Source organism: Uloborus diversus, chromosome 5, assembly GCF_026930045.1.
Source record: "Uloborus diversus isolate 005 chromosome 5, Udiv.v.3.1, whole genome shotgun sequence".
Taxonomy (NCBI): domain Eukaryota; kingdom Metazoa; phylum Arthropoda; class Arachnida; order Araneae; family Uloboridae; genus Uloborus; species Uloborus diversus.
The window spans coordinates 85,162,971-85,188,905 of record NC_072735.1 but is presented as its reverse complement, the minus strand read 5'-3'; the positions used below and the strand labels follow the sequence as shown (position 1 = coordinate 85,188,905).

The following is a 25,935-nucleotide window of genomic DNA, read 5'->3' as shown; positions in this document are numbered from 1 at the left end:
TTTCTTTGGTAGCCAGTGGCTACCTACACCAAAAACTTTGGTAGCCACTTCAAATTTTTGGTAGCCAAACATACACCCACACATATATATATACAGAAAAGCACCGTTTATACATTTCTCTTTGTTACATTTTTTGAATTGGTCCCTGCAGAATCCAATACATTTTAATGCATACCCATTGTACGTTTTTCCCCTTATACACTTTTTTCATACAGTCCCTTCAAAAACGTATAAACTCTGCTTCACTGTACATATATTTTATATATCTATGTATTAAAAATCTTAGCACAATAAAAATCAGTACCAGTGAAGATTGGTAAGTATTTTCCTTCTCTCATTGAAGAAATCTGAGAATGATTTGGATTGAAATAGGATGGAGGAACACATTAAGTTAAAAATCTAATATTTGTTTGACCTACTGGTTTCACTTTTCATGGAATCCCCTAGCCAACATATTTGCAAATTTAAATTTGTAGGACCAAATTTTAAAATTCAAAACCACATAATAAAAACAAACTAGAAAAATATTTGTAGTTTGCGAACAAATGGTTATTTTAAAAGTCTGAATTAGAATTGAACTAATAATAAAGTAGTTATCCACTACTCCAGAAATCTGCCTATCAACATACGACATTTAGTATCGTTTATAGAAATAATACATTTCAAATTCAACAGAAAAAAAAATGTTTAGATTTAATATTTTAGGATAAAATTAAATTGATTAAAATAAAGCCTGTAAAAATAAATATATGAACAGGATTTATTACTTTTTAGTTATTAAAATATAACTTTCAATTATCAAAACTTCTGAAGTATTTAAAAAATGCAAAAAGATTAGCAAAACTGCTGTGCAATGTCGGCACGTTTCCCGAAAATAATTGCATTTATTATTTATTTAAAAAAAACTTAAAATAAATCTGACAACTTCCGACTGCCAAAAAAATTAAAATATGTTGGTACAAGATGCAAAAGGAAATCTAAAGCACAAGATGCAATTATCCTCAAAGTGCGATTCCAAAGTTAGCATGGCTCCAAAAATAAATTCTTTTATTAAAATGGAACATGAAACAAGCTAATCTAAGGTAGCACACATCAAAATAACTTTTGCTTATAAAAAATATGAAGACAATTGTACAAGATGCAAAAAGATTGAAAATTCAACCACGAGGTGCAGCTCCCCACGAAGTGCGGTTACAAAGGAAGCATGGCTTCAAAAATAAATTGTTTTATAAAAATAGAACATAAAACAACTATTATAAGGTTGCATTTGTCTAAATAACTTTCTTCTGTCAAAAATATTAAGATATGTATAAGATGCAAAAGGAATTAAAACTCAACCACGTGGTTATAGTTATCCGCGAAGTACGATTATAAAGAAAGCACGATTCCAAAAATAAATCAAATCTTTAAAATAAACATAAAAAAGAGCTAAATTAAGGCAGCCTGTGCCAAAATAACTTCCGATTATCAAAAATATTAAAATCTGTACAAGATCCGAAGGGATTGAAAACTCAACCACGAGGTGCAATTCCCCTCAAAGTACGATTACAAAGGAAGCGTGGCTTCAAAATTAATTCTTTTATTAAAATAGACCAAGCTAATATAAGGTAGTATACGTCAAAATAACTTTCATTTGTCAAAAATATTAAGAAATGAACAAGATGCAAAACTATTGAAAACTCAACCACGAGGTGCAGTTCCCCGCGAAGTACGATTACAAAGGAAGCATGGATCCAAAAATAAATCCATTCATTAAAATCAAACGCGAAATAAGCTAATTAAATTTAGCCTGCGCAAAATAACTTCCGATTTTAAGAAATATTTTTAATATTTACAAGGTGTAAAAGGATTGAAATCTAAATCACGAAGTGCAATTTTTCGCACGAAGTACGATTTCAAATTTAATATGGCTCCCTAAATAAAGTCATGAAAATTAAACATTAAATAAGCTAATTTAACGCTGCATCTGTCAAAATATTTTCAGATTGAAAAAAAAAATTATATTAAAATATTTGCAAGATGTAAAAGGAACAAGGGAAGCAGATTTTCGCGAAGCAAGTCGTGAAAAGTTTCATGACACTGGTGTAAGTCGGCCACTTTAAAGTAATTTGGTACTTCTAAAAATTGATTTTTAAATCGATAGCGTATTATACAGCAGAAAAATAATGTATTTGATTCCATGTTTAGTTTGTCACACACGTTACAGTAATCTTTCCAAAAAAAAAATTTTTTTTTCTATAATAATGAAAAATGAACTGACTTGATGCTGGTTGTCTTCGTTTTGAAGAACTGAAATCAAGTCTGCAGATGCTGCGGTGTTGACCTTAATTGGGTTCGGGGGTCATATCTGCTGGACCGCGGGGGGGGGGGGGCTCCCCGATCAATCTCTAAGCCCCTAACGCAGTGTAGGTGTAGCAAACGGGAAGTGGTCAACGAATCAGCGAGGAGAGGGGCAACATTTCAACTTTTCTTGAAGGTCAGTAAGTGACGTCGCGTCTAGACGAGTGATTACTAATGTTACCTCTAGAAAAAAAAGGGCAGGGTGCTGGCCTTTGAAAGGGGCACTTTCTTAAAAAAAGGGCACTATTTCAACGCGGTGTCCCCCCCCCCCTCCATCCAAGACCAATGATGCACCACTCAAAAAGAACTGAGCGCCCCTCAACCCTCCCCCCCCCCAAAAAAAAATTAAGAGGAGAAATAAACACTTAAAACACCTTGCAAAAATTCAAACAGTCTAGTCTGCACCATGACCTCCCCCCCCCCCCACCTTGATCGCCGTCACCACTGACTTTAGTATTAAATGTGATTTCATCCTGAAAACGCACTTGTGTTCAGAATAGGGTTAGCTCCCCCCCCCACACACACAAATGCCAACTAAGCTAAGCACATTTTCCACACTCCATAGGAACATTTAGCTAATGCTGAAACTTGGCTTTGGGTGTTTTTCAACACTTTTCAGGCCATAATTTTAATTACCTATAAGAGTTTAAAAAAAAATTCTAGGTATTTCAAAACCCTTTGAATTTTAATTTAAGAAGAACAGTATTTAATAACTGATCCCCCCCTTCCTACCAAAGAAACTGCCTAGTAATGTGCACTGTGCCATTAATTATTTTAGTAGACATCAAAATTGTGATGAGTATAAATTCTTCTTTTTTAAATATATTACACTTCAAATAGAATAATTAACTTAAAATACTGTGTGCAGTGCTTCAAAAATGCAGTGGTAGCAAGTTGCAAAACTAAAAAGATTTTATTTGAGTTCTATTTCCTAGTCTTGGAGTTGTTCAAATTCATAACACAAATGTGTTCGCAGATGTATGCGCTCCTAAATGCAATGCATAAACAGCTTAGGCCAAGCTAAGATTTTAATCTCAGACAATTTTTGTGAAAATTTAATATTTTGCCATTTTAATTTTGTGATTTTTTTAAAAATCAGTTGTGTCATGTATTATAGTTAGTCATGTATCTATTTAATCGGAATCGCTATTCTACCTCTAACTGCAACCGCTCCCTGACCAACGTTGTTGTTCACTTCATCATCCATCATGCGGTGCGTGCTTATGACGCAGCACTATTAAACTTAATCTTACTGAATCTCATCTATGTCCTTATTTCAAAACCATCTAAGTTCATAAACATATATATAACATGGTGTCAGAAGAAAATATTACTTGCAGATTTCGAAAAGTGCCATATTTTTAAACTTATTTTTCGTTGTGTGGACTTAAGCATCTAGAGTCAGCATGGCGCATCAACTTCTTCAGATGGAAATATTCGTTCCTGGAGATAACCCAGCAGAGGCTTGGAGCGACTGGAGACAGAAATATGAACTGTTTGAAACTGCAGTAAAGTACAGCAAGGAAGATGACGAAACTCGAATCGCTTTGTTGCTAAGCGTCATTGGAAAATCCTCATACAAAGATTACTTAACTTTCGACTTTCCAACCCTTACAGCTGGTCAGACAAGAACTGTCAAGCAAGTTTTAGATAAATTTGATGACCACTACAAACCATATCGTAACGTAACACTCGCAACTTTTGTGTTCAACAATATGTATCAGAAACCAGGTCAGAACTTCGACTCGTTCGTTACAGAAATCAAGCTGCAAGCAGATCAATGTGAGTTCGATGCTGCTTACGATCGGAACATTAAGGATCGCATAATTCAGGGGTTACGCGATGATGTTTTGCGTGAACGCCTGCTTAGGGAACCAGAACTCTCATTAAAAAAGACTGTAGAAATCTGCAAGTCAGCTGAGCTCTCAAAATTGCACTCTCTTGCAATGTCACAGCAATCTTCATCTAAGCAAGTTGATGCAATCAGCCATCAAAAATCCAAGAAGCTCCAGGGTCAAGGTAACTCAAGCACAAGTACACACCAATTTAAGCTAAATCCTGCCAAGAAAAATGCATCTCAAGTGCAGAGAAAACGACCATGCTCCAGATGTGGGTCACAACATGCTCCCCGGAATTGTCCAGCTTATGGCAAAACCTGCCACAACTGCCAAATGCAAAACCATTTTGCTAGCTTTTGCAGACAGCAAAGGAGACATCCAAAACAGCACTCGCAAGTGTCAACAATTGAATGCTCTAACCCTAATGTGGCATACATTGGGACAATATCAACATCATCTGATTGTGATTGGCTTCAACAAATTTTTGTAAATAGTTTCCCCATTGTTTTCAAGTTGGATACCGGTGCTCAAGTAAATGTGCTTCCTTTTTCTATATTTAAAAGTCTCAAAAATTCGCCAACACTTGTTCAAACATCTCTTCAAGTGTGTACATATACGGGTGATGCCTTACCAGTTGTTGGTAAAAGTGTTTTACAGTGTGAAGTTAATAATCAGTGTTATGCTCTTACCTTCCACATAGTGAATCTTAGTGTGCAGCCAGTACTAAGTGCGGCTGCATGCAGTCATTTAAATCTCATCAAACGAATCGACACCACATCACAAGAAAGTGGAAAGTGCATCAACAGTGTTTCTACCAAGTGTGTTTCAAATGTTAATTCATCTAATAATAGCGTTCCTCCTCCTAACACATCTTATACACCTAAGCTGTCAAAATTAATTGAAGAGTATAGTGACATTTTTGAGGGTGTGGGTCGCCTACCCGGGAAACATAAAATCATTTTAAATGAAAATGCAGTTCCCGTTATAGCTGCATCACGCAAAATCCCATTGGCATTAGAAAATAAACTCAAGGATGAACTCTTGAGAATGGAACACAATGGTATAATTGAAAAGGTGACAAAACCGACTGATTGGGTTAATCCAATAGTTGTGGTTCCTAAAAAAGACGGTTCTCTACGAGTTTGTCTTGATCCTCGTCCTCTCAACAAATACATCAAGAGACAACACTATCAAATCCCAACGCAGGATCAACTCTTATCAAAGCTCAAGGGCTCAAAAATCTTTTCCCTTGTAGATGCAAAAAATGCCTTCTACCATATCCAACTAGACGAAGAAAGTGCTGATCTGTGTACTTTCATTACACCATTTGGTAGATTCCGTTTCCTCGTAATGCCTTTTGGTTTATCCTGTGCGCCGGAAGTGTACCAAATGGCCATGGACAACATTTTTGAAGGTTGTCCAGACATCGCTCCATATTTTGATGATATTATGGTGTACAGTGCAAACCTAGAAGACCATTGTGAAAAGCTAAGAAAGGTATTTCAAATTGCTAGGCAAAGTGGTTTGAAACTAAACAAAGATAAGACCAAGATTGCTGTTTCTAAGCTACAATATTTAGGCCATATAATTTCACCAGATGGTATTTCTCCTGATCCTAAAAAAGTTTCAGCAATATCCGATTTTCCTGTTCCTACCAACAAACAAGAATTAATGAGATTCTTAGGTATGGCCACATATCTCATGAAATTTGTGCCTAAGTTCTCACAGGAAACGTCTATTTTAAGAGATCTGCTAAAGAAAGACACAAATTGGATTTGGGACTCTCATCATGATGAAGCATTCTCAAAAGTTAAAGACTTGCTACAGTCATCTACAATTCTCCAATTTTTTGACGGAGATAAACCCATAGTGCTCTCTGTAGATGCAAGTTCTTTTGGAATTGGTGGAGTTCTTCTCCAGAATCACCAAGCAGTTGCATATACTTCTGCAACTCTTTCCGAGGCTCAGTCAAGGTATTCTCAAATCGAAAAAGAACTCCTTGCTATTGTTCATGCTTGTGAACATTTTCATTATTTTGTTTTTGGCCAGCATGTAGAAATTGAAACTGACCACAAGCCCCTCCTAGGCTTAATCCACAAACCATTTGAAAAAATATCACCTAGACTGCAAAGACTGTTATTGAGGCTTCAGGGATATTCTTTCAAACTAACACACGTTCCTGGAAAATATTTAGCTGTCGCTGATGCCTTGTCCAGAGCACCCTTGCCAGCACATCCTGTCTCAACATCAGATATTGACTCTGCTCAACTAATGGTTTCCTTGCTGGTACAAGCATCAAAATCCAAGCTTGATAAAATCAGTCTGGAATCGCAGAATGATGCAGAACTTAAAAGTGTAAGAAATTACATCACAAATGGATGGCCCCAGAATAAACACAGTGTGACTCTACAAGCACAACCATATTGGCATTGCCAATCTGAACTGCATATAGAGAATGGCCTCATCTGTCGTGGACAGCGATTGCTGATTCCCAAGTCTTGTCGTGAAGATATTTTGCAACATCTCCATGTTGGGCACCGAGGCATAGTGTCATGCAAAAATCTTGCTCGTCAATCTCTCTACTGGCCAGGTATGAACACCGACATTGAAAATATGGTTTCACACTGTACCATCTGTGAACAAAACCAAAGGTCAAACATCAAAGAACCACTGTTAGACAGAAAGCTTGCTGAGCGACCATGGCAAAAGGTTGCAATTGATTTTTTTCACCTCTCATCAGTAACATATCTTTTAATTGTTGATTATTTTTCCAAATATATTGAATTGCAACATTTGCACCACACAACAGCTAGCACAGTTATTAATGCTTTGAAAACTTGCTTTGCTCGTTTTGGAGTTCCTGAAGAAATTGTCGGAGACAATGGACCACCATTTGATTCCAAAGAGTTCAGTGAATTCTGTACAAGTTGGGATATACTCCACAACCCATCTAGCCCAGGATACCCCCGTTCAAATGGACAGGTTGAAAGATGTGTACAAACCATCAAATCAAGCCTCAACAAAGCTGCTCAAGACAATAAGGATCCTCATCTAGTTTTGATGGAGTACAGAAACACTCCCATGGATGGTCTGCCTTCTCCAGCTGAGATCTTAATGGGTCGTCGGATTCGCACCCTGATTCCAGTTCTACCGTCACTGCTCAAACCTCATTACGACTGTAGTGATGTCCAAAATCGTCTACATCTGAGGCAACAACGTCAACATAAATATGACCTGCATACACGCCCGTAAGAGCCATTGCATAATAACCAAGTAGTATTGTTTCAGCATAATAAAGAATGGTGCAAAGGAAAAATTTGCAAGGTTAGACCTCAGCCTAGGTCTTACTGCGTGAGAGCTGAGAACGGTAGAGTTTATCGAAGAAATCGTTTTCACATTAAAATTTTTAGATCTGCACAGCCCATCAACAATGAATCAACGGCAGAGGATCTGTTTGTAGTCCCAACAACCAACCAGATTATTACTCCAGTAACTGTAACACCTAGCTCTTGTACTGTGACTCAGACTCCTGCTGCTACAACCTTAACGACCCGTACGGGCCGATTAATTAAACCCCCATCAAGGTTCAGAGACAATTAAACATTGGTATTTAGATAATAATGATGATAATTGTAATTTTTCTTATTATTATTATATTTGATTTCACCTGTATTTTATATTCGGAAATTTTTTTTTTTTCTCTTCAACTACTTTTGTGTGTTCTTTATATATATATATATGTGTTTTTTTCCAAAAAAAAAAAGGGAGATGTCATGTACTATAGTTAGTCATGTATCTATTTAATCGGAATCGCTATTCTACCTCTAACTGCAACCGCTCCCTGACCAACGTTGTTGTTCACTCCATCATGCGGTGCGTGCTTATGACGCAGCACTATTAAACTTAATCTTACTGAATCTCATCTATGTCCTTATTTCAAAACCATCTAAGTTCATAAACATATATATAACAAGTTGTATAATATTTATGAATGAAAAAGAAACAGTGCAAGATTATTTCAGTTAGAAAAAAGCAAAAATAAGTCAAAAGTATGCTTTTTATTATGTCAATAAGTGTTTTAAATAATCTGTTGTATGAATCATATACAAAGATAATTAAAATACTTAGCAAAAAGGAAAGAATTGAATGAACGTCCTGTCAATGCGATGTTTCCATTTCAAACGGTTTTGGGGGGAGGGATGGGGTTAAAAATCCGAGATATTAAAAAAATACCCTTGTATTTTAGCCCAGTAAGCTTTGTACTATGTTCTTCTTAGGAAACAATCAGAAAGTTAACTTTCCAGAAACAGATGTTAAAAGATTGCTACAATCACTAGCAATGCGCTATAATTAGCTAAGCCTAATTTCCACGTGCAAACGAAAAACGGACACAAAAGGCTGAAATGTTAGGAAATTGTCCTATTCCCTTTCTCATTGTTGATTCTCAGAAGATCAAGGATGGGAAGGAATGAAGCAAAGATCTCTCCCTTCCCAGAAGACCCCACTCCTTCCCACAACATTACAAAAACAAGCCCTCAGTAGAAGGGAAGAACATGCCTTTGTTTCCTACTGATAAGCCTCTTTGAATTCTGAGAATCTCATCCCTTCTTCCCCTTGGTATTTGCTTCCCCTTTTGTTTATGGGGCCGTTTTCAAGGTGAAATTCTGGGAACAAGGATAAGACATTGGCGTTTTTGCAGACGATCGCTGGACAAATAAAATTGCCCCGATATCGCGGCAGGTCGAAACGATGGTTGAGGCATTTTTTAAAAACAAAAGGTGCAATTTCTTATTTTTGAAAAGGGCAGGGCACATTTCGCGATCTAAAAGAAGGGCATGGCGCTGCGCCCTTCAAAAACGGCCTAGCGGGAACACTAGTGATTACCACAGCATGAAAAACTAGATCCGAAAGCACAGTGCAATCGATAACTTCAACTTGGGGGGATTTTTTTTCCCCTTTGGTCACCCGGTGGCGATCGGCGCTGAAATCTTTGGTAGCCATTGAAAATTTTTGGTCGCCAATTGGCGAGTGGCGACCGCTAATCTGCACCTCTATACGGTGGGTGGTTGATCTGTTCCCATCCAAAAGATCTGATCAGATTTTGAATGTGAATAGCAGATTGCTCGCATTGGGGCCATGCACTCCGCTTATCTGTCGATTGATTTCTGCTGCGGGAACCTTCCTTGCCGTAAAAAGCCGAATCACCGACCGTATTTCACTTTTGGCGGACCGATCAATTGTTTTAAACATTTTAAACTGACACTGTACAAGGAACACTACATCAATACCAATGCAAATGGCTTTGTTTGATGAACAAGGCATGCTGTTAGTCGGTACACATGCGTTTCAATGTAGGCGCGACATTCAATTGGAACCCTCGTATTTTTTTAATAGTTATAAATCTGTATTCATTCATTTAAACTTAAGTTTTTGATTTGAGAATAGCTCTAATATGAATAGATGTCAAAAAGTTTCAATTTGTTTCACAGAAATATGTTTATTATTTACTTAAGTATAACTGCATTACTTCTAAACTTTCACTATTACTTGTTATTCTTGCAGCAATTACTATACTCTCAAACCTGTTTTAATGCAGTGGATAGGGACCGCATAAAAAAAATCGTATTAAAAAAAAGTGTTTGTTTTAAAGATAACGTTGTCCGTTTTATAAATAAATTGGTCAATTAAGTCCCAGTCTGATTGAAAGTTTCATGTACCGCATTAAAAAAATTGCAGTTTATATAAACATACAATGAATTTCAAGTAGAGAAAAGAAAGAGAATTATTTTCATTGGTAATTAAAATCAGGTAAATTTGGTGAACTTAATCAGGGAAATATTTTTCACAAATCCTGTCTCCACCCTAGTTGGTTTGGTTTTTTGGTACAAGAGCCTTAGTAGGCTTTGCTGCTCCAAACATTTGTTGAATACTAGAAAGAAGAGCCAAATCTGATCTTGTTGATGCTCTTTTATTTTGTAAATTTAAAAATTATGATATTGATACAGACAGTGAGGCAACTGATATAGCTGCTTAAGCTGCAAATGCCCAGGTCGACTGTCTATTAACGACTGCCATAACATCTATTGGTGGTGTGATTTTAATGGAGAACTACAAGGTACATTGCACTCTTTCCAGCCCAGCTGCAAATGCCCAGGTCGACTGTCTATTAACGACTGCCATAACATCTATTGGTGGTGTGATTTTAATGGAGAACTACAAGGTACATTGCACTCTTTCCAGCCCTTGAAGTAAGGTTTCAGTCATTGAAAATTACTGGAAGAGAACAATGTTATAATAGCCTGTTGTACGATGCTCTTGTGTAGGTTATGTGGACTGTATTTCAATAGGCAATAAACTCATTTCGAACAATACAATACATTTATTAAAAACGTGTAAATATAAAATCATACTATGAACTAAAGAAACTGAAAACACTGCCCTAACCATCAACAGAAAATACAACTGACAACAACCAACAAAAACTAACAACTAACTAATCAAAATAAGTTTTTATGACATAGGAGCACGTGTGCGCACCTACTTGACGCACACTGCCAACGCGCCCTCTACTTTAATATATGCAAGGGATTTAACACTCCCCCGCGATTGAAATTACTATTTCAATATAACATTCAAAACAAATAAAGTTCAAAATAACAGTTGATAACAGAACAAATAATACATTACTTATTCAAGCACAAAAATAGTAAACATCCTAGTTCCAAAACTATATATAAAAATTAAACAGTTTCTTCAACTGGAAGAATGCAAACATCTCTAACATTTCTTATTAGTGTGCTTCCACTTGGCAAACATAATTTTACTACTCGAACTCTATTATCACGACCAATGTTCGTCTCAATGATTCTGCCAACACACCATTTTGTCGATGGCAAGTTTTCTTCTCGAATGAAAACAAGAGTCCCTGTTTTAACATCATTTTTGCTAAATTTCCATTTATTTCTCTGTTGTAAATGGGTTAAGTAATCCCTTTTCCATAACTTCCAAATTTGTTGACTAAATTTGGTAATCCTTTGCCACTTAGAAAGGGTGTTTTCCTTAACATCAATCAATTGTGGTCCACTAAGGGTAGTGATAGGTCTGCCAATAAGAAAGTGACCTGGTGTTAATATTTCAAAATTGTCCATTTCTGATGACATTGGTATGAGAGGCCGGGAATTTAAAACACCTTCGATTTCTGACAAAATTGTAATAAATTCTTCTAAAGTTAAATTTTGACTGCCAATCACTCTTTTTAAATGAAATTTGAACAATTTCACCCCAGCCTCCCAAATGCCACCAAAATTGGGCGATCTTGGAGGAATGAAATTCCACTGAATACCTTCTGTTAGAAAATAACTTGACAAAATTTCATCCGGAATTCTAACAATTTTTTGTAATCGCATGATTTTGATATTGGCCCCAACGAACGTTTTAGCATTATCAGTAATGATTTTTGAACATTTTCCTCGCCTGCCGAAAAAACGTTTCAAACTTGCTATAAAAGCCTGTGTAGTCATATCAGTTACAAAGTCCAGGTGTATTGCTTTAGTACTGAGACAAACATAAACAACATGCACTTTATTTAATACACCCTTCCTTTGATTTTTAAATTTGATAAAGAAAGGACCACAAAAATCAATCCCAGTGACAAAAAAGGGATAACTAGGATTTACCCGGTCTTTAGGCAATTCAGCCATGATTTGACTAACAGTAACAGGTCTGTTTTTGAAACAGATCACACAGTTACGAACAATTTTCCTACAACTATTTCTGCCATTTAGCGGCCAAAATTTTTGCCTAACTTGATGTAAAAGAACTTGGGGACCTACGTGCAAATATTTAAGGTGAACGTTTCTTAAAATTATTCTTGTTAAGGGATGTTTTGCAGGTAAAACCATAGGATGTTTGGTTGCATAAGATAAATCTGCATGGGATAGTCTCCCCCCTACTCTCATTACATTATTTTTATCTAAAAACACATTTAAAGAGGAAAGTTTACTTCTGCTCTGAACTTGTTTACCATTTGTTAACCTTTTAAACTCATCAGAAAACTCACCTTCCTGGAGAGAACGTATTAACCAATTTTCTGCATTAGCAGATTCATCAGTTGACAAAGGACCTATTTTCTTGGACTTTGGATTTTTACAATTATGAATAAACCTAAAAAGAAAACTTACAATACGAATAAGTTTCATATAATTATTTGACTTATTAAGTATGCAATCAAAAACAGAATTTTCATTTCTCGCAATCAAGTTCATTAAATGTTCATTTGGTTCAGGTTTTAAGTTCGGTTTTAGTTCTTTATTGATTGCTCCCTCTTCGGGAACCACTGAAAGATGATCAGTAGAATAAATGTTTACGGATTTCAGAAATGTAGGGCCATACCACCAAACTGTGTTTTCTAACAGCTGATCGATACTGATACCTCTCGTCAAAGCATCAGATGGGTTGTCACGACTTACGCAAAAGAACCATTTATCGGGATCTGTAAGTTCCTGAATTTCTTTCACACGATTGCAGACGAAGGTTTTCCACTTCAAAGCTGAACCTCTTATCCAGTATAGTGCTATTTGAGAATCTGTCCAAAAGTACATAGGAGGGGATATTTTCCGCTTCAACACATTTGCAACTTCATTTGCTAATCTAGCAGCAAGTAAAGCTCCTAGCAACTCCATTCTTGGAAGAGTAATCTTTTTTAACGGAGCCACACGGCTTTTATATGTAAGAAAGTTCACAATTACTTTGTCATCAGATCTTATCAGTAAAAACACGACGGCACCGTAAGCTTTAGGACTGGCGTCCGAAAAGGTATGCAGTTCTATGTCACAACTTGAAAGTTCTGCACAATCAAGGACGTTTCTGGGAATTTGGAGTTTTAACAATGTAGGAAGTTCAAAGCACCAGCGATTCCAGATTTTTAAAATGTCATCTGGCAGCTCAGCGTCCCAGGAAATTTTTCGAATCCATAATTCTTGAAACAGGCACTTAATTCTGATGGTGTATGGTGTCACAAATCCCAGAGGATCGAATATTCTACCAGCTACTTGCAGCACAAATCGTTTTGTATTCTTTCGGGTCTTGATAAATTCAAGCAAATCCTTTACTTCTATAGCGAAAGTATCTTCCTTAATGTCCCACGGCAGTCCGAGAACCTTACTTGGTTCGTTACAGTTATTTGAGAAATTACTCGGTAAAATAGTAAATTCTCGTTCTTCCCACATTTTCATCAACACTTCATCATTCGAAATCCATTTGCGGAGATTCATACTAGCTTTTTTCATTATGTTATTTGCTTCAATAGAAATTTTTAAAGCATCCTTTATATTGTCTGCACCAGTAACAAGGTCATCAACGTAAAAACAGGTATTGAGTACTTCAGTAGTAACGGGATAGGCTTCTTCATACTTTTTGATGTGTTCTTTAATGGTTGCAGACAGCAAAAAAGGGCTCACATTTATTCCGAATGTCAGACGTAAAAAACGATAAACTACTACTTCTACATTGTCATTCTTATTAGGATCATGTTTAACAAAAAGGAATCTAACCACATCTCTATCAAACTCGTTTAGAGATATTTGCAAAAACGCACGCTCTATATCCGATAACATGGCAATCTTGTTAATTCTAAAGTAAATCAACAGTTGAAAAATATGCAGGTTCAAATGTATACCAGACCAAAGACAGTCATTTAGTGACAGTTGTCCAACGTCGTTTGAACTAGCATCAAAAACTATCCTACATTTAGTATAAACACTTTGTTGCTTGAATACTGCAGGGTGAGGAAGAGAAAAAACAGGTCTATCAATGCGTTTTTCAGGTTCCTTGACTTCTTCAATTATTCCGTTCGCTAAATATTCTTTCAAAATTTCACTGTATTGAATATACAAAGTCTTATCGCGTTTCATTTTCTTGACTAAATCTTGAAACCGCCTTTCTGCTACCTCAAAATTGTCATTTAATTCCTTCCAATTTTTCTTCCAAGGAAAACTAACTTCATATCGTTCGTTGTTATAGCGTACCGTTTTATTAAAAACTTCTAAAGCGGCGTCTTCATCTGAGCGTTTTGAATCGTCTTTAATGCCGAAAGATTCAAGAGTCCAAAATTGCTTTAAAGCTGCTTCAGTTTTATCCTCTACTACATAACATTTAAAATTTCTGTTTTCCCTATAGTTAAGTGTTCCCGTAGCAATCCAGCCGAATACTGAATTCTGCAAAATTACCGAACTGTCTTTCACTTTAATTTGTCCCGTTCGCAATAACTCATAAAATACATTGCCACCCAACAAAACTTGAGCGCGCTGCGGTTTGAAAAAGTTAGGATTAGCATACATTAAATGCTGTGGAAGTTTAAGGTTGGAAATATCAAGATGTTTGGATGGGGTCAAATTCGTAATTTTGGGTATTACCAGCATTTTAATAGTTTTCTGAAAGCTCTTACTTTTATTTGAAATAATCACATTTATTTCTTTTTTAACTTTTAAACCCGCTCCATTCAATCCCGTAATTAAAAAGTTAACCGCCCGACTCTTTAATTTTATCAAGTCTGCAACTTCCTGTGTGCAGGCACAAATTTCAGATCCTGTGTCTAAAATTGTAAGAAAGGGCAAAAAGGAATCGTCTGCAGTTTTCGCATAAATAACTGCAGTCGACAACAGAACATTTGACTGACTTCCCCATTGAGTAAAACAATTCTGCGAATCTCGACTACTATTCCCGCATGCACCGATTTTATTTTCTTCATTCGAAACCTGTTCCTCGGATTCTAATGCCTTTACTGTACTAAATTGCTCTGAATGCGAATTTACGTTATGTCGGGAATTATTCACAAACGTTTTGGGATTCTTACTTTTATCAAAATCTACCTTTGCGAAATTAGCTCCGTGAAGCATAGAATGGTGAGAGTTCGAACAAATTCGGCATTTATAATCTAACCTAGAACATTCTGACCTTCTATGTTTACTTAAACAATTAAAGCATAATTGCAATTTACGAACTAAATTTATTCTTTCTTGGACAGGTAAATCTAGAAATTTCTTACATTTATAAGTTAAATGATTCTCATTACATACAGGACAAACAACATTGTTATTTTGCAATACGAAACTTTTTTGTTTAGGTATACATTCTTGTTTAAATTTTGCAACGGGAACACTACGTTGAACATTCTCTAGCGCTTGAATACGTTTCAATAAAAACTCAATGAATTTTTCCCAATTTGGCAGATCATTACAATCCAAAGACATTTCAAATACCTTTCTTGATTCTTCATCAAGCCGTTGCAGCATAACATTCATTAAAATTGCTTCTGATAAAGTATTCATATTCAAATCTAATTGTTTTAAAGCTCTTAATTTATTAAGCAAATTATCCGTTAAATAACGCAAATCCTTAGGATTTTCACACTTTAATTTGTTTGCATTTAATATTTCAGATATATGACTTTGAACAATCAATCTTTTATTTTCATATCTATTTTTTAATGCTTCAAACAGAGAAGAATATGAATCATCAATATTTTACAGTTGTTTCGCCGTTCCTGTCAACGCCAACTGCAAATAAAACAGTTTTTGGGAATCCGACAGTTGTTTACTACTATCAATTAAAGTAATAAACTGCGATTTAAATGTTAACCATTCGGTATATTTCCCCGAAAAATGCGGTAATGAAATACTTGGTAGCTTGATTTTAGCATTTGCGATTGATTCGCTATTAACTTTTTCAGCCTTACTACTTGAAGTATTTTGAATCTTTAACAAATTGAAGATACTTACTTCAGTTTCTTCTAGATAATCTTCGACCTCTGTTAAGGTTCCTTCAAAATCTTCCACGTCTTTGTCATTTGGAAGACTACAAAAACTTTCATTTCGTAAGGAATTTATCTTTTCCTTCAAGTTGTTCAATGAAGACAATTTCAATTCTAACACTTTCGAATCGGGCGGAGTTTCAGCATTGACACAATTTTCAATCCTAGTAATTTGGCCTTTGATGGCTCCTCGTTTTCTATTCAGTATTGTTAAATCAGAAACTTTCGTTGCAGGTTCCGTCATTGCAAATTTCCAATTTCTTTCAAATTTCAAAAACAGATCACAACTGAAACACAATTCAGTTCCAATGTAATTCAATCCTGGTCGCACGGACCAAACTGTATGATGCTCTTGTGTAGGTTATGTGGACTGTATTTCAATAGGCAATAAACTCATTTCGAACAATACAATACATTTATTAAAAACGTGTAAATATAAAATCATACTATGAACTAAAGAAACTGAAAACACCGCCCTAACCATTAACAGAAAATACAACTGACAACAACCAACAAAAACTAACAACTAACTAATCAAAATAAGTTTTTATGACATAGGGGCACGTGTGCGCACCTACTTGACGCACACTGCCAACGCGCCCTCTACTTTAATATATGCAAGGGATTTAACACCTGTCTTTGTGCTGGTCATACCAGATTTCTTCATTTCTTTTTCCCTGAGAAGCAGCTATAATGTGCGGCACATGTATTGGCAATTACAAAGGATATATGCAACTATCAGACTGTTGCATATATACTTTGTAATTGTTCAATTTGTCTTGAAATTACATTGAATTTGCACATTAAATACCTTTCCCGACCAAATCCTTTCAATTGTACAAACTTATTTCTTGTATTAATTGTCAACTTTTATTTCTACAGGTATATTAGTAAACCTTGGACTCTTCATTACTTTTTTTCATGCCAACACAGTTGTGAAACGAGAAGTAGCAAAGCAGGTGAGCATCTATATATGTTTTCACCTAGGTGTAAACAAGTACAGTATACTCTCGATATCACAAAGTCAAAGGGACGGTAAAAAAAATTGGAGATATCAAGTTTTTGAGGTAACAAGGTCATAATCATAATAAAATAATATAATAAACTATAAATTAGTCACAATATTTAAAAATAAGTGAAAACATATAATAAAAGTTGAAACAAAGTTTTAATACAATAACAAAATTTTGATTTTTAAAATGAGCCAAAAATAATAAAGAATAAAACAGAATGCTTTAGTGAAGTAGCAAAATGTAGTGTTTTACCACAACTAAACTTATCAAAAATTTAGATTCCTAAGTTAAGGTTTCAAACGAGCTTTGAGCGCCCCGGAACAGAAGAAGTTGGACAATTGATTGCACCATTCTATGTCTCTAAAGGGGTTTTCCATTCGTCTCCCTTTTTTACAGAGATGGAAAGACAGTCAAAAGGTCCAACAAAATGGGGTGAGAATTGGGCGAAAAGTTTTAAATAGGTTTTTTGGGCTTCTCAGGATTTACATTTTCTGACAGTCCCGGGCTCTAGAACCAAAGTGACAGAAGAGAAGCTTCTTTGAATCATTCTTATTGTAACCCGTCAGAGAAATAGTGCAGGGTCAGATAACTTTTTGGGAACATTCTCGAGTTGCTTTGAGAGAATTTTCTGCAGTTTTCCCAACATTATATTTGACTTCAAAAAATATTCAACACTAAAGAGGTTTTAATTAAAAACTCTTCGAAATAAGAGAGAAAAATAACATTAGATGAGTATGCAAAAGCAAGGGGAAATTTTTTTTCGTCATATCAAAGTTTTTCAGATATCGAAAATATACTGTACTTTTTTCAGTCAAAAAAATATTTCAAGCTATCTTAGTGACTTAATATCAGGGTTGTTATTTTGTCCACTTTTTAAAAAAAAGTCTGCGTAGCCGAAATAAATGAAAATTAACCGATTTTCCATATGTTTGATACATAAATTTATTGTTATGATGCAATAAAATTAGCTTATAATTCCAATAAATAATCAATTGCACAGTTTTTTTTTTTTTGCCGAAAAGTAAAAGAAAATAAAACGTTGTTAGTTAAAAAATTATTTTGAATCAATAATTGAAAAAAATCACAGATTTTAATCAATTGATATAAATTATTGACACCCTGCTTAATGTGGTCTAAAATTTTACCCAATATCTAAAAAAATTTCTAATGTTCATAGTTTTTTCACTTTAATTTGTAGAATTTATGAAACTTTAATATTTTAGCACTTTCATATTACTTTTGGCATCTTGATAGCTTGGGGATGAAAAATATATGCTCTTTTGACGTTAATTGGAATCAACGTCAAAAGCCTTAGCTAAGCCATTTGTTTCTTATGTAACAAATAGGTGGAACTTTATTTGTATTTTAGCCTTTTACTTATGTTTAGTTAGGCAATTTTATATTGGAGCACGAACAATTATATTGCAGTTCAATTATATATTTTCGCTTTGTATTTTCGTATTGAAACAATACTTAAATGTACCAAAATTTATCATTAACAAATACTCGTGACTGGCTGTGGCATAGTTATATATTTTTTTTTGGGGGGAGGGGGGGTATATTTAAATTTTGGAATGGAGTATGGTTAGCTTTAGTCTTTTTCTGTAACCAAAAAAAAAAAAATGTTCCTGAATTTCAGAGGGGTTACATTCCCAATTATCCCTCTTTAGATATGCGGCTGTTCATTTAGGTTTATGCAACAAACTTGGGTTAATGCTTTTGAGGATCTTTTCATGTGTAAGAGTGCTTCTACCCCCCCCCCCCCCCCTCTTTTTCTTCTCTTAAAATGTTTTCGTGAATGGAAAGGAAAAGGTTACATGAAATAGTTTAGAGGCAAGTTTTGTAATTACTAAAATTATTTAGTTTTATTTATTTATTTATATTTTCTTAGTTCTTGAAAATTTTTGCTAATACTTTCATATCAAGAAATTAGGAATAACTTGATTAAACTAAAATGATACATGTTTATTTAAGTCTAAGTGTTATGCTGTTTTTTGCAATTGAATTTCTGTGTAATGTTAATTTGAATTTTCCTCTCTTTAGGGTAAACGCCGAATTAGGAGTCTGCTGCTTGTGTTTGTAAACCTTGTGATGTCAATATTGGTTATTTATACAATTTTAGCTGATCACAATTTAGCTTATGCGTAAGTGTGACATATAATTTTCATTATAAGCCCATCATTTCAAAGTTTTCCCGGGGGAGGGGGGCAAAGGGTGTGTGCATGTATATATATATATATACATATATATATATATATATATATATATATATACTCAACGCACATTTTATCGGAATACAATGAAAACCATGCCCACTTGTGCATAATAAAAACAAGTTTTTAAAGCTGGGGGGAATGGGGGCAATTAACCCCAGCTGACCTTCCTAAAAGACCTTCTATACAAAGGTATATTTTTTCTTAGAATGCCTAAATTATGAATAAGCTGCACGATACATAAAGGAAGAATTTTCTGATTGAAGTTATATTTTTGTTAAAAGAAACATTTTTAAGTGCAGTTGACTTCACTAAGGGTTTAAGCCAGTTTTAGAAATATAAAAATTATGTAACTTGATATTTGGTTTAAAAAATTTTATGTGCTTTTGAGGGAAGAGAATGATGGGTCTAGTTTTAGAGGTGAAGGTTTCAAATTTACAAAAAATGTGTTCTAACAAAGAAACATACAAATCTTTACAAAGGCACAGATACCGTGAAATACATCCCCCCCCCCCCGCCCCTTTCAGTCTTGATGATTTTTGTACTCCACAGCAGATTTTTAATCGGCATCATCTCTTACCACTCTGAGGAATATAATTACCTCTTTATAATCATCTCTTAACTCCCACAAGTCTGGATTACATTCAAGATACATCTTGCCTGAAGTTTTAACAATTAAAATACTCTATCAACAAATCTTGCAAGTTCTTATTCTTAGTGAAATTTAAATCAAATGTGATTTTTTAAGAGTGAATTCTACATTTTTAAAGCAGAAACTTCCTTCTGCATAACATTCACCCTCACGAAATGAGTCCTGACAAAGAATGGTTAGAAAATTAAGTGACACAGATTCTGAAATGGCACGATATTTGATAAGAATTCTCAAGTCACAATTTCAGTGACAGGTTACTGTGAGAAAAGCAAGAAACTTGTGGTGAAACCCAAGTTTTCCTCTAATATAGGAAGTATAAAAATGCACTTGTTATGTAATCCTTGTTCATCAATTGAAGTTAGTTTACACTGAGATTTGAACACCAAAAACTTAAGACATTATAAAACCACCATCCATGACACCATCAGACATGATGAATTGCCCATGGTGACGTAAATCTAATGCCTTGCAGTAACAGCAGAATATTAGAGGTCTAAAAATTCTTTATATACTCTTCTGAGCTTTGGTTTTCTTATTTATCGGTATTGATTTACATATTGATTTTTTCTATCTTTCTATCCTTTACTGGCATTGCAACAACATCAAATGAAATTCATGATACACACTTATGCCCCCTCCCTCTCTATATCTGTAAATCCCTTATATTCTTGAAATTGTTTAAAGAGGGAAATGTCTGGACAAAATAATCTTCACACATACTTCAGAGGCTGAACTGATTATCAATTCCTATCAGCATTTTTGTCTTTAAAAAATCATTTTCTTTTGTTTATTTTATAGATCATTTTAAATATGATATTGGAAACATGCAGCTTTTCTATTCAAACATTTAAAAAAACAAATACAGTGAAGTTCACCACTTGCGATGCACTGCTTTAGTGGTCAACTTATAGAGGTTGAATTATATGATATAGATCTAATTCTGTTCCTGAAAATAGCGGTCAATTTAGACAGGTGGTCAACTTTACAGGTTTTATGGCGTTTGGATCTATGGTATGTTTGAGTCTAAAAAAAATTGTCATCCATGTTGTTTATTTTGATGTTTAGAAACTTATACTAGGCCTCATCATAATGCCTAGATACTGTTTGCGAGCACAGATATCTCAATACCATACCACAAAATATTTTATTTTCTACATTTTTTCTAATGATCTGATACGTTTTACTTGCATACATGCTTCATTAAAAATACAATCTATTATAATGATATGATGCATACTTAACTGTCATTTGTTTTCTTGTCCATTTGTGGTTTATTTACATTGCTTTTTTTATTTCATCCAGATTTTAGCACAAAGCTCCTTTGATCTGTTTTCGTCTAAAGATGCATATTTTTTACAGTGTATGCTAATTACGCAGAAATGAATATCAAAAAGGGAAGAATTGCTGTATATTTTACTTATTATATACAAAATATATTATTGATGTAATAAAATATTTTGTAACGGCTCAAGTTTGAACATATTTACTGCTGGTTTAAATAAAAATGAAATTCTTTGCCGAGTTTCATTCAGTTTATTTTTGCAATCAACATTCCTTTAAGAACTGTAATTTGCAACTTGTTCGCTAGTTCATAAACTATTCATAAGCAAAAATATTTTTCTACCAGTGAATTATTGTCAGACAAGCATAAGACATATTCAATATTTTTTTAAGTTTGTATGGTTTAAATAATTATTTTGAAAATGTTTAAATAATTCCTACTTGCCAGCTGTATTGGTTTTGCTAATAGTTTCCTGGATTTTGAACGTCTTTCTTGTTCTCCTGAGGTATATTAAAAATCTACAAGAATTGATAAATCATTAGAAATATCCCTTTATTTAGCTAATTTGTTGAAAAGAACCTATAAAAATATTTTTGTAAAGATTGTCCGGACATATGTACTCTATCGCTTTAAAAGCTTCATGCTTTACACCAAACTTTAGTATATCAAAATCTAGCAACGTTAATAATGCTTATTAAGTTTGATCCAAAAAAAAGTTTCAACTTTATACTAAGCATTGATTCAACATTTTTTCTTCCGTTTCATGCTTCAATTAATTATTTTATGCATATAAAAGACTTCAATACGGTAGTACTTAGATTAATAGTGAAAAAGCTACTAGGTGTTTTTTTTTGTCCTTGGAATGTTGACACGTATGATAAGTTTGGATGAAACAGTACTAGTGTTCATCCTGTCACACCAGAAAATGGGACATTTCAGCGTTCTGCATTTATGTGCACTGATAACAAGACAGACTGCTAGAAAACAGAACAGTCATATTTAAAACAGTACACATGGTCACTTGGTCACCTTGTACTTACTCTCCTATTGAAAGGATCAAAAGTGCCTTATTTTGTGTTTTGGGTGTTATTTGTTATCTAACGTTCCCCAATATCAATGAAACTTACTTTAGAATCATGGAAGTAAGGGTAAATAATCTGGTATAATGCTAGTAAAAAAATAGGTTTTTCAATTAAATATTGCATTTTGTTTTTTCTTAATAGAAAAGTTTTGCTGAGTGAACTTTATTGAAAATTCCTCAAAGTTATTTTATTGAAAATAAGTTTTGTAGTAGTGAACTTTATAGGAAATTCTTCAAAGTGTTTTAATCATTTCTTACAGATTGGTTTTTGTTCCACCTTATTCATCTCCGATCGATTTATGGGATGTTTTGTGGATAGTCTCTGTGACCGACTTTGTGTTGAGGTTAATCACAATTCTATTCAAACTTGTCTTTGTTGCACTTCCAGCAAGATTGATTGGCATACCAAAAGAAGGTAAGATCTTACATGCCAAAATGATCTTTCTTTTAACTAAATGTAACAATTTATGACATTTGTACTTTGGGGGTTTGCTAATTGCATGCTATTGTGTTTAAAATGCCCTAAAATAAGAATATAAGGTAAAACACCACATGTTGGCTATATAAGGTATTGGTCACTTCAAGGTTTCAAGCGCACTTGTAGTGGCCACAGTGAAGTAAATTTTTAAACTAGATCTACATTATTAATTGCCCCTCTTGAAACTCAGTGAGCCTGTAGCCCAATGCTTTCTAAATCTTCCCAATTTCTAAAAATGCCAGAATTTGAATTTGTTTAATTTTTTCTCAAACCTCAAATTTGGTCCAGCAGTGGCTACTCCAAAATCTGAAAATTTCAGTAGTGGCCATCTGACATTCTTCCATCCGAAGAAATCACATTACTTAAGACAGATTCAGAAAACTGTTGAATAAAATTGATTCAATATGATAGTGACATGAAGTAAGTAACGAAAAATCACATTATTATTGTTCATTTCTTTCTTCAAAGTACAAAAGTAAATTTGAAGTGGCCACTACTGAAGCACTTGCCACTACTGGTGTTTTACCTTGTATATATGTTAGAGTAATCAAAAATATTATTATTTTTTTTAAATATAAATATAACTCCGTATTTTTTCCCTTTTTGGGTTTGTTAGAAAGTTTGCTGGTAAAAATGATTTTAAAAAATTTCAATAATTACACATGCCACAAAGTGGGATAGTGGAAATAACTAAGTTAAAACTATTTCAGTCTTCGCAACCTTTTATCTGGTCATTTTATTTTTTTATTTCACGAATTTATTTATTTTTTTCTTTATTTTTGTTATTGTATAATTGGTAGTTTTAGATTGTTTTAATTAACTTTATTATTTGCCTGTAAAAGTATTTGAAATGCATTTAATAACGCTGATTTATGTATGCCTGTTAACCACAAAATAAGTTATTATAACATTACCAGGGGCATGCCACTCCTGCTTGTTGTTGTCCCACAGAATGGCAAGAGGAACTACATGCAATATACTAGTAGCAAAATGTCAAGAACACTGCACTGTTATTGCAGCACTGCATTGTTATGAAACATATATGCATGCGGTTAAATTAAATCTTAGGTTTAATGTATATTTGTTATATAATTTAGTTTATTATGGTTTACAAAATCGTATTTTCTTCGTCTTTTAAATTTGAAGAAAATCAGAATTTTTTTTTAATATGTTCAGATTAACAGCTTTTGCAGTATCATTTTAAATTGTGGGAATGACCCCAATTTTTTCCTGGTGTTAGTTTTAGACCAATTGTTTAAAAAAAAAATGGAGGGGGTACGCTCGAAAAACAAGGATCATCCTAACACATATTTATGTAAGCCCTGAATAAAAATACTGTTTAAAACTTTGAACAACTTCCTTAAATATTTATCTGATTCTTTAATTTCTCTTAGTTATTGTAGCTATTGATTATGCTGTCAAGTCAAAAAATAAAGGATCAGTATTTGCTTTAGCTTTATGCATAGTATTAAACATTGAAAACTTTCATTCTAAAACATTTGTCTGGTAAAAATCACAATAAAAAAAATATAACTTGCCATACATTTTTTTTTTTTTTTTTTCAGTTTCACATATTTATATAGCAAAAGAACTGCAATAGAATGTGTGAAAGGATGTTTCTTATTTATGACCTAGTAGAAAGTGCTCAAAATACATGTATTACAGGTGTGGAAAAAGCTTTATTATGCACATACATATTACTCCATGGTTAATCTATAAAAAAGGAAAAGAAAAAAGTTCCTTTGTGTCAGTCTTAGAGACTCAAAAGTTACATGACAAAATTTGCTGAATGTTTCAATTTGTTAGTGTTTTCAGGGTTAAAAGGATGAAATCTGGTCAGAAGTGTAGCTAGCTGTGTTTTGCTGTATGAACGAGTTCAGGTTTTTTCACATTTTATTTACTGTTAAAATTGCGTTTTGATTTGTAACATATACTGTCTATGATGTTGAAAAAGCAAAAATTTAAAGCCTATTAAATGAAAATTTGCCTTTTAGGGAAAGTATTACTTATTCTTGGAACGTACTTCTCAGCTTTATCGCACAATAGCCCCAATGCAGCATTGGCTGTACTTCTTTTCAGAATCTTATTCTGGTCCAAGCAAGGTGTTTGGTGTCATTCTCTCTGCAGCCTATTTGGTTTTCAAGGTAAGCAAACAAATAGTTTTCTTTCATAACTTATCTTGATTAAAAAATTCAAAACCCAGATTTATAATATCAATCAAAACACCAGAAAGTTACCAAACAGAATTGTTAAACAGTTTTCAAAACCTGCCAACATTTTTGAATTAAGTCTCTCTTTTTAGTTGGTACAGTAAACTCGTGATTATCCGTGAGTCATATAACAATCAGGAACATGTATTTTCATATCAAAAAAAAAAAAAACACCAATGGCTGTTTTTTTTTTTTTTTTTTTTTTTTTTGTCAAAAAATTGTAAATTTAAACCCCAGTTTTTATTTTATTTATTTATTTGCTTATGTTATATATTTATTGTGCTTTCTTCATTGTACATACACTTGTTCTTTATTGATGTTAAGTTCTGTTGGGTAAAAATACAAAGCATTTTTACCTGTATTGTATATATTTTCACTGTTTGTAGAAAGTATTATAGACATCAATACAGCCAAGTTTTTGGGGAACAAAAATTTTTCCCTTATTAGTCCCTCATTTTAGCCTTTTTGCGGTTTATCCACGGTACTTGTGCTACTCAATTCCGCAGATAATCTGGAGTTCACTGTACACAACTATTGTTTTTTTTTTATGCATTTAAAATCCAATTGCATCTATTTCTGTAAAACTCGCTTTTATTTATTTATTTATTTATTTTTTATGACTCCACTTTGATGCCAACAACATTTTGTTGACCATTTCCTCATATTTTTACCCCTTACATTTTATTATTTGTAGATGATTTACATGTTCATCACATTTTCACATGGAAAATTTCAAGCTAGTTACATTTGAGATAATTCTAGAACCGAAACCATTTGTAAAGCTTAATATACATTTTTCCAAGTTGTCTTTGCTGTGTGAAGACTTAATGAAAATTGATCTGAATTGTTTTGAAAGGATGTTTAGGATGGTGACAGATTCCAGAAGTCAGGTTTTTAGTTCTGGAAATATTAAGTAAAAATCTAAAATTTTTGTATAGAATCTAATGGCTATAAATGCAATGTATTTTATTAGACTTGTGATAATCACTCAAAATACTAAGATTCCAATTTACATACAT

The 25,935-nt window shown here is 33.8% G+C and overlaps 1 protein-coding gene across 1 annotated transcript in view; it reads left to right on the top strand.

The window, feature by feature from the left end:
• The window catches only part of LOC129222129 (RING finger and transmembrane domain-containing protein 2-like), a 67,827-nt gene that overhangs the window by 21,726 nt on the left and 20,166 nt on the right, over nt 1-25,935 (top strand). The window contains 5 exon segments of the mRNA XM_054856578.1: nt 16,870-16,946; nt 19,044-19,144; nt 22,489-22,624; nt 22,626-22,643; nt 24,701-24,850. Of these exon segments, the coding sequence (XP_054712553.1) occupies nt 16,870-16,946; nt 19,044-19,144; nt 22,489-22,624; nt 22,626-22,643; nt 24,701-24,850 (482 nt within the window).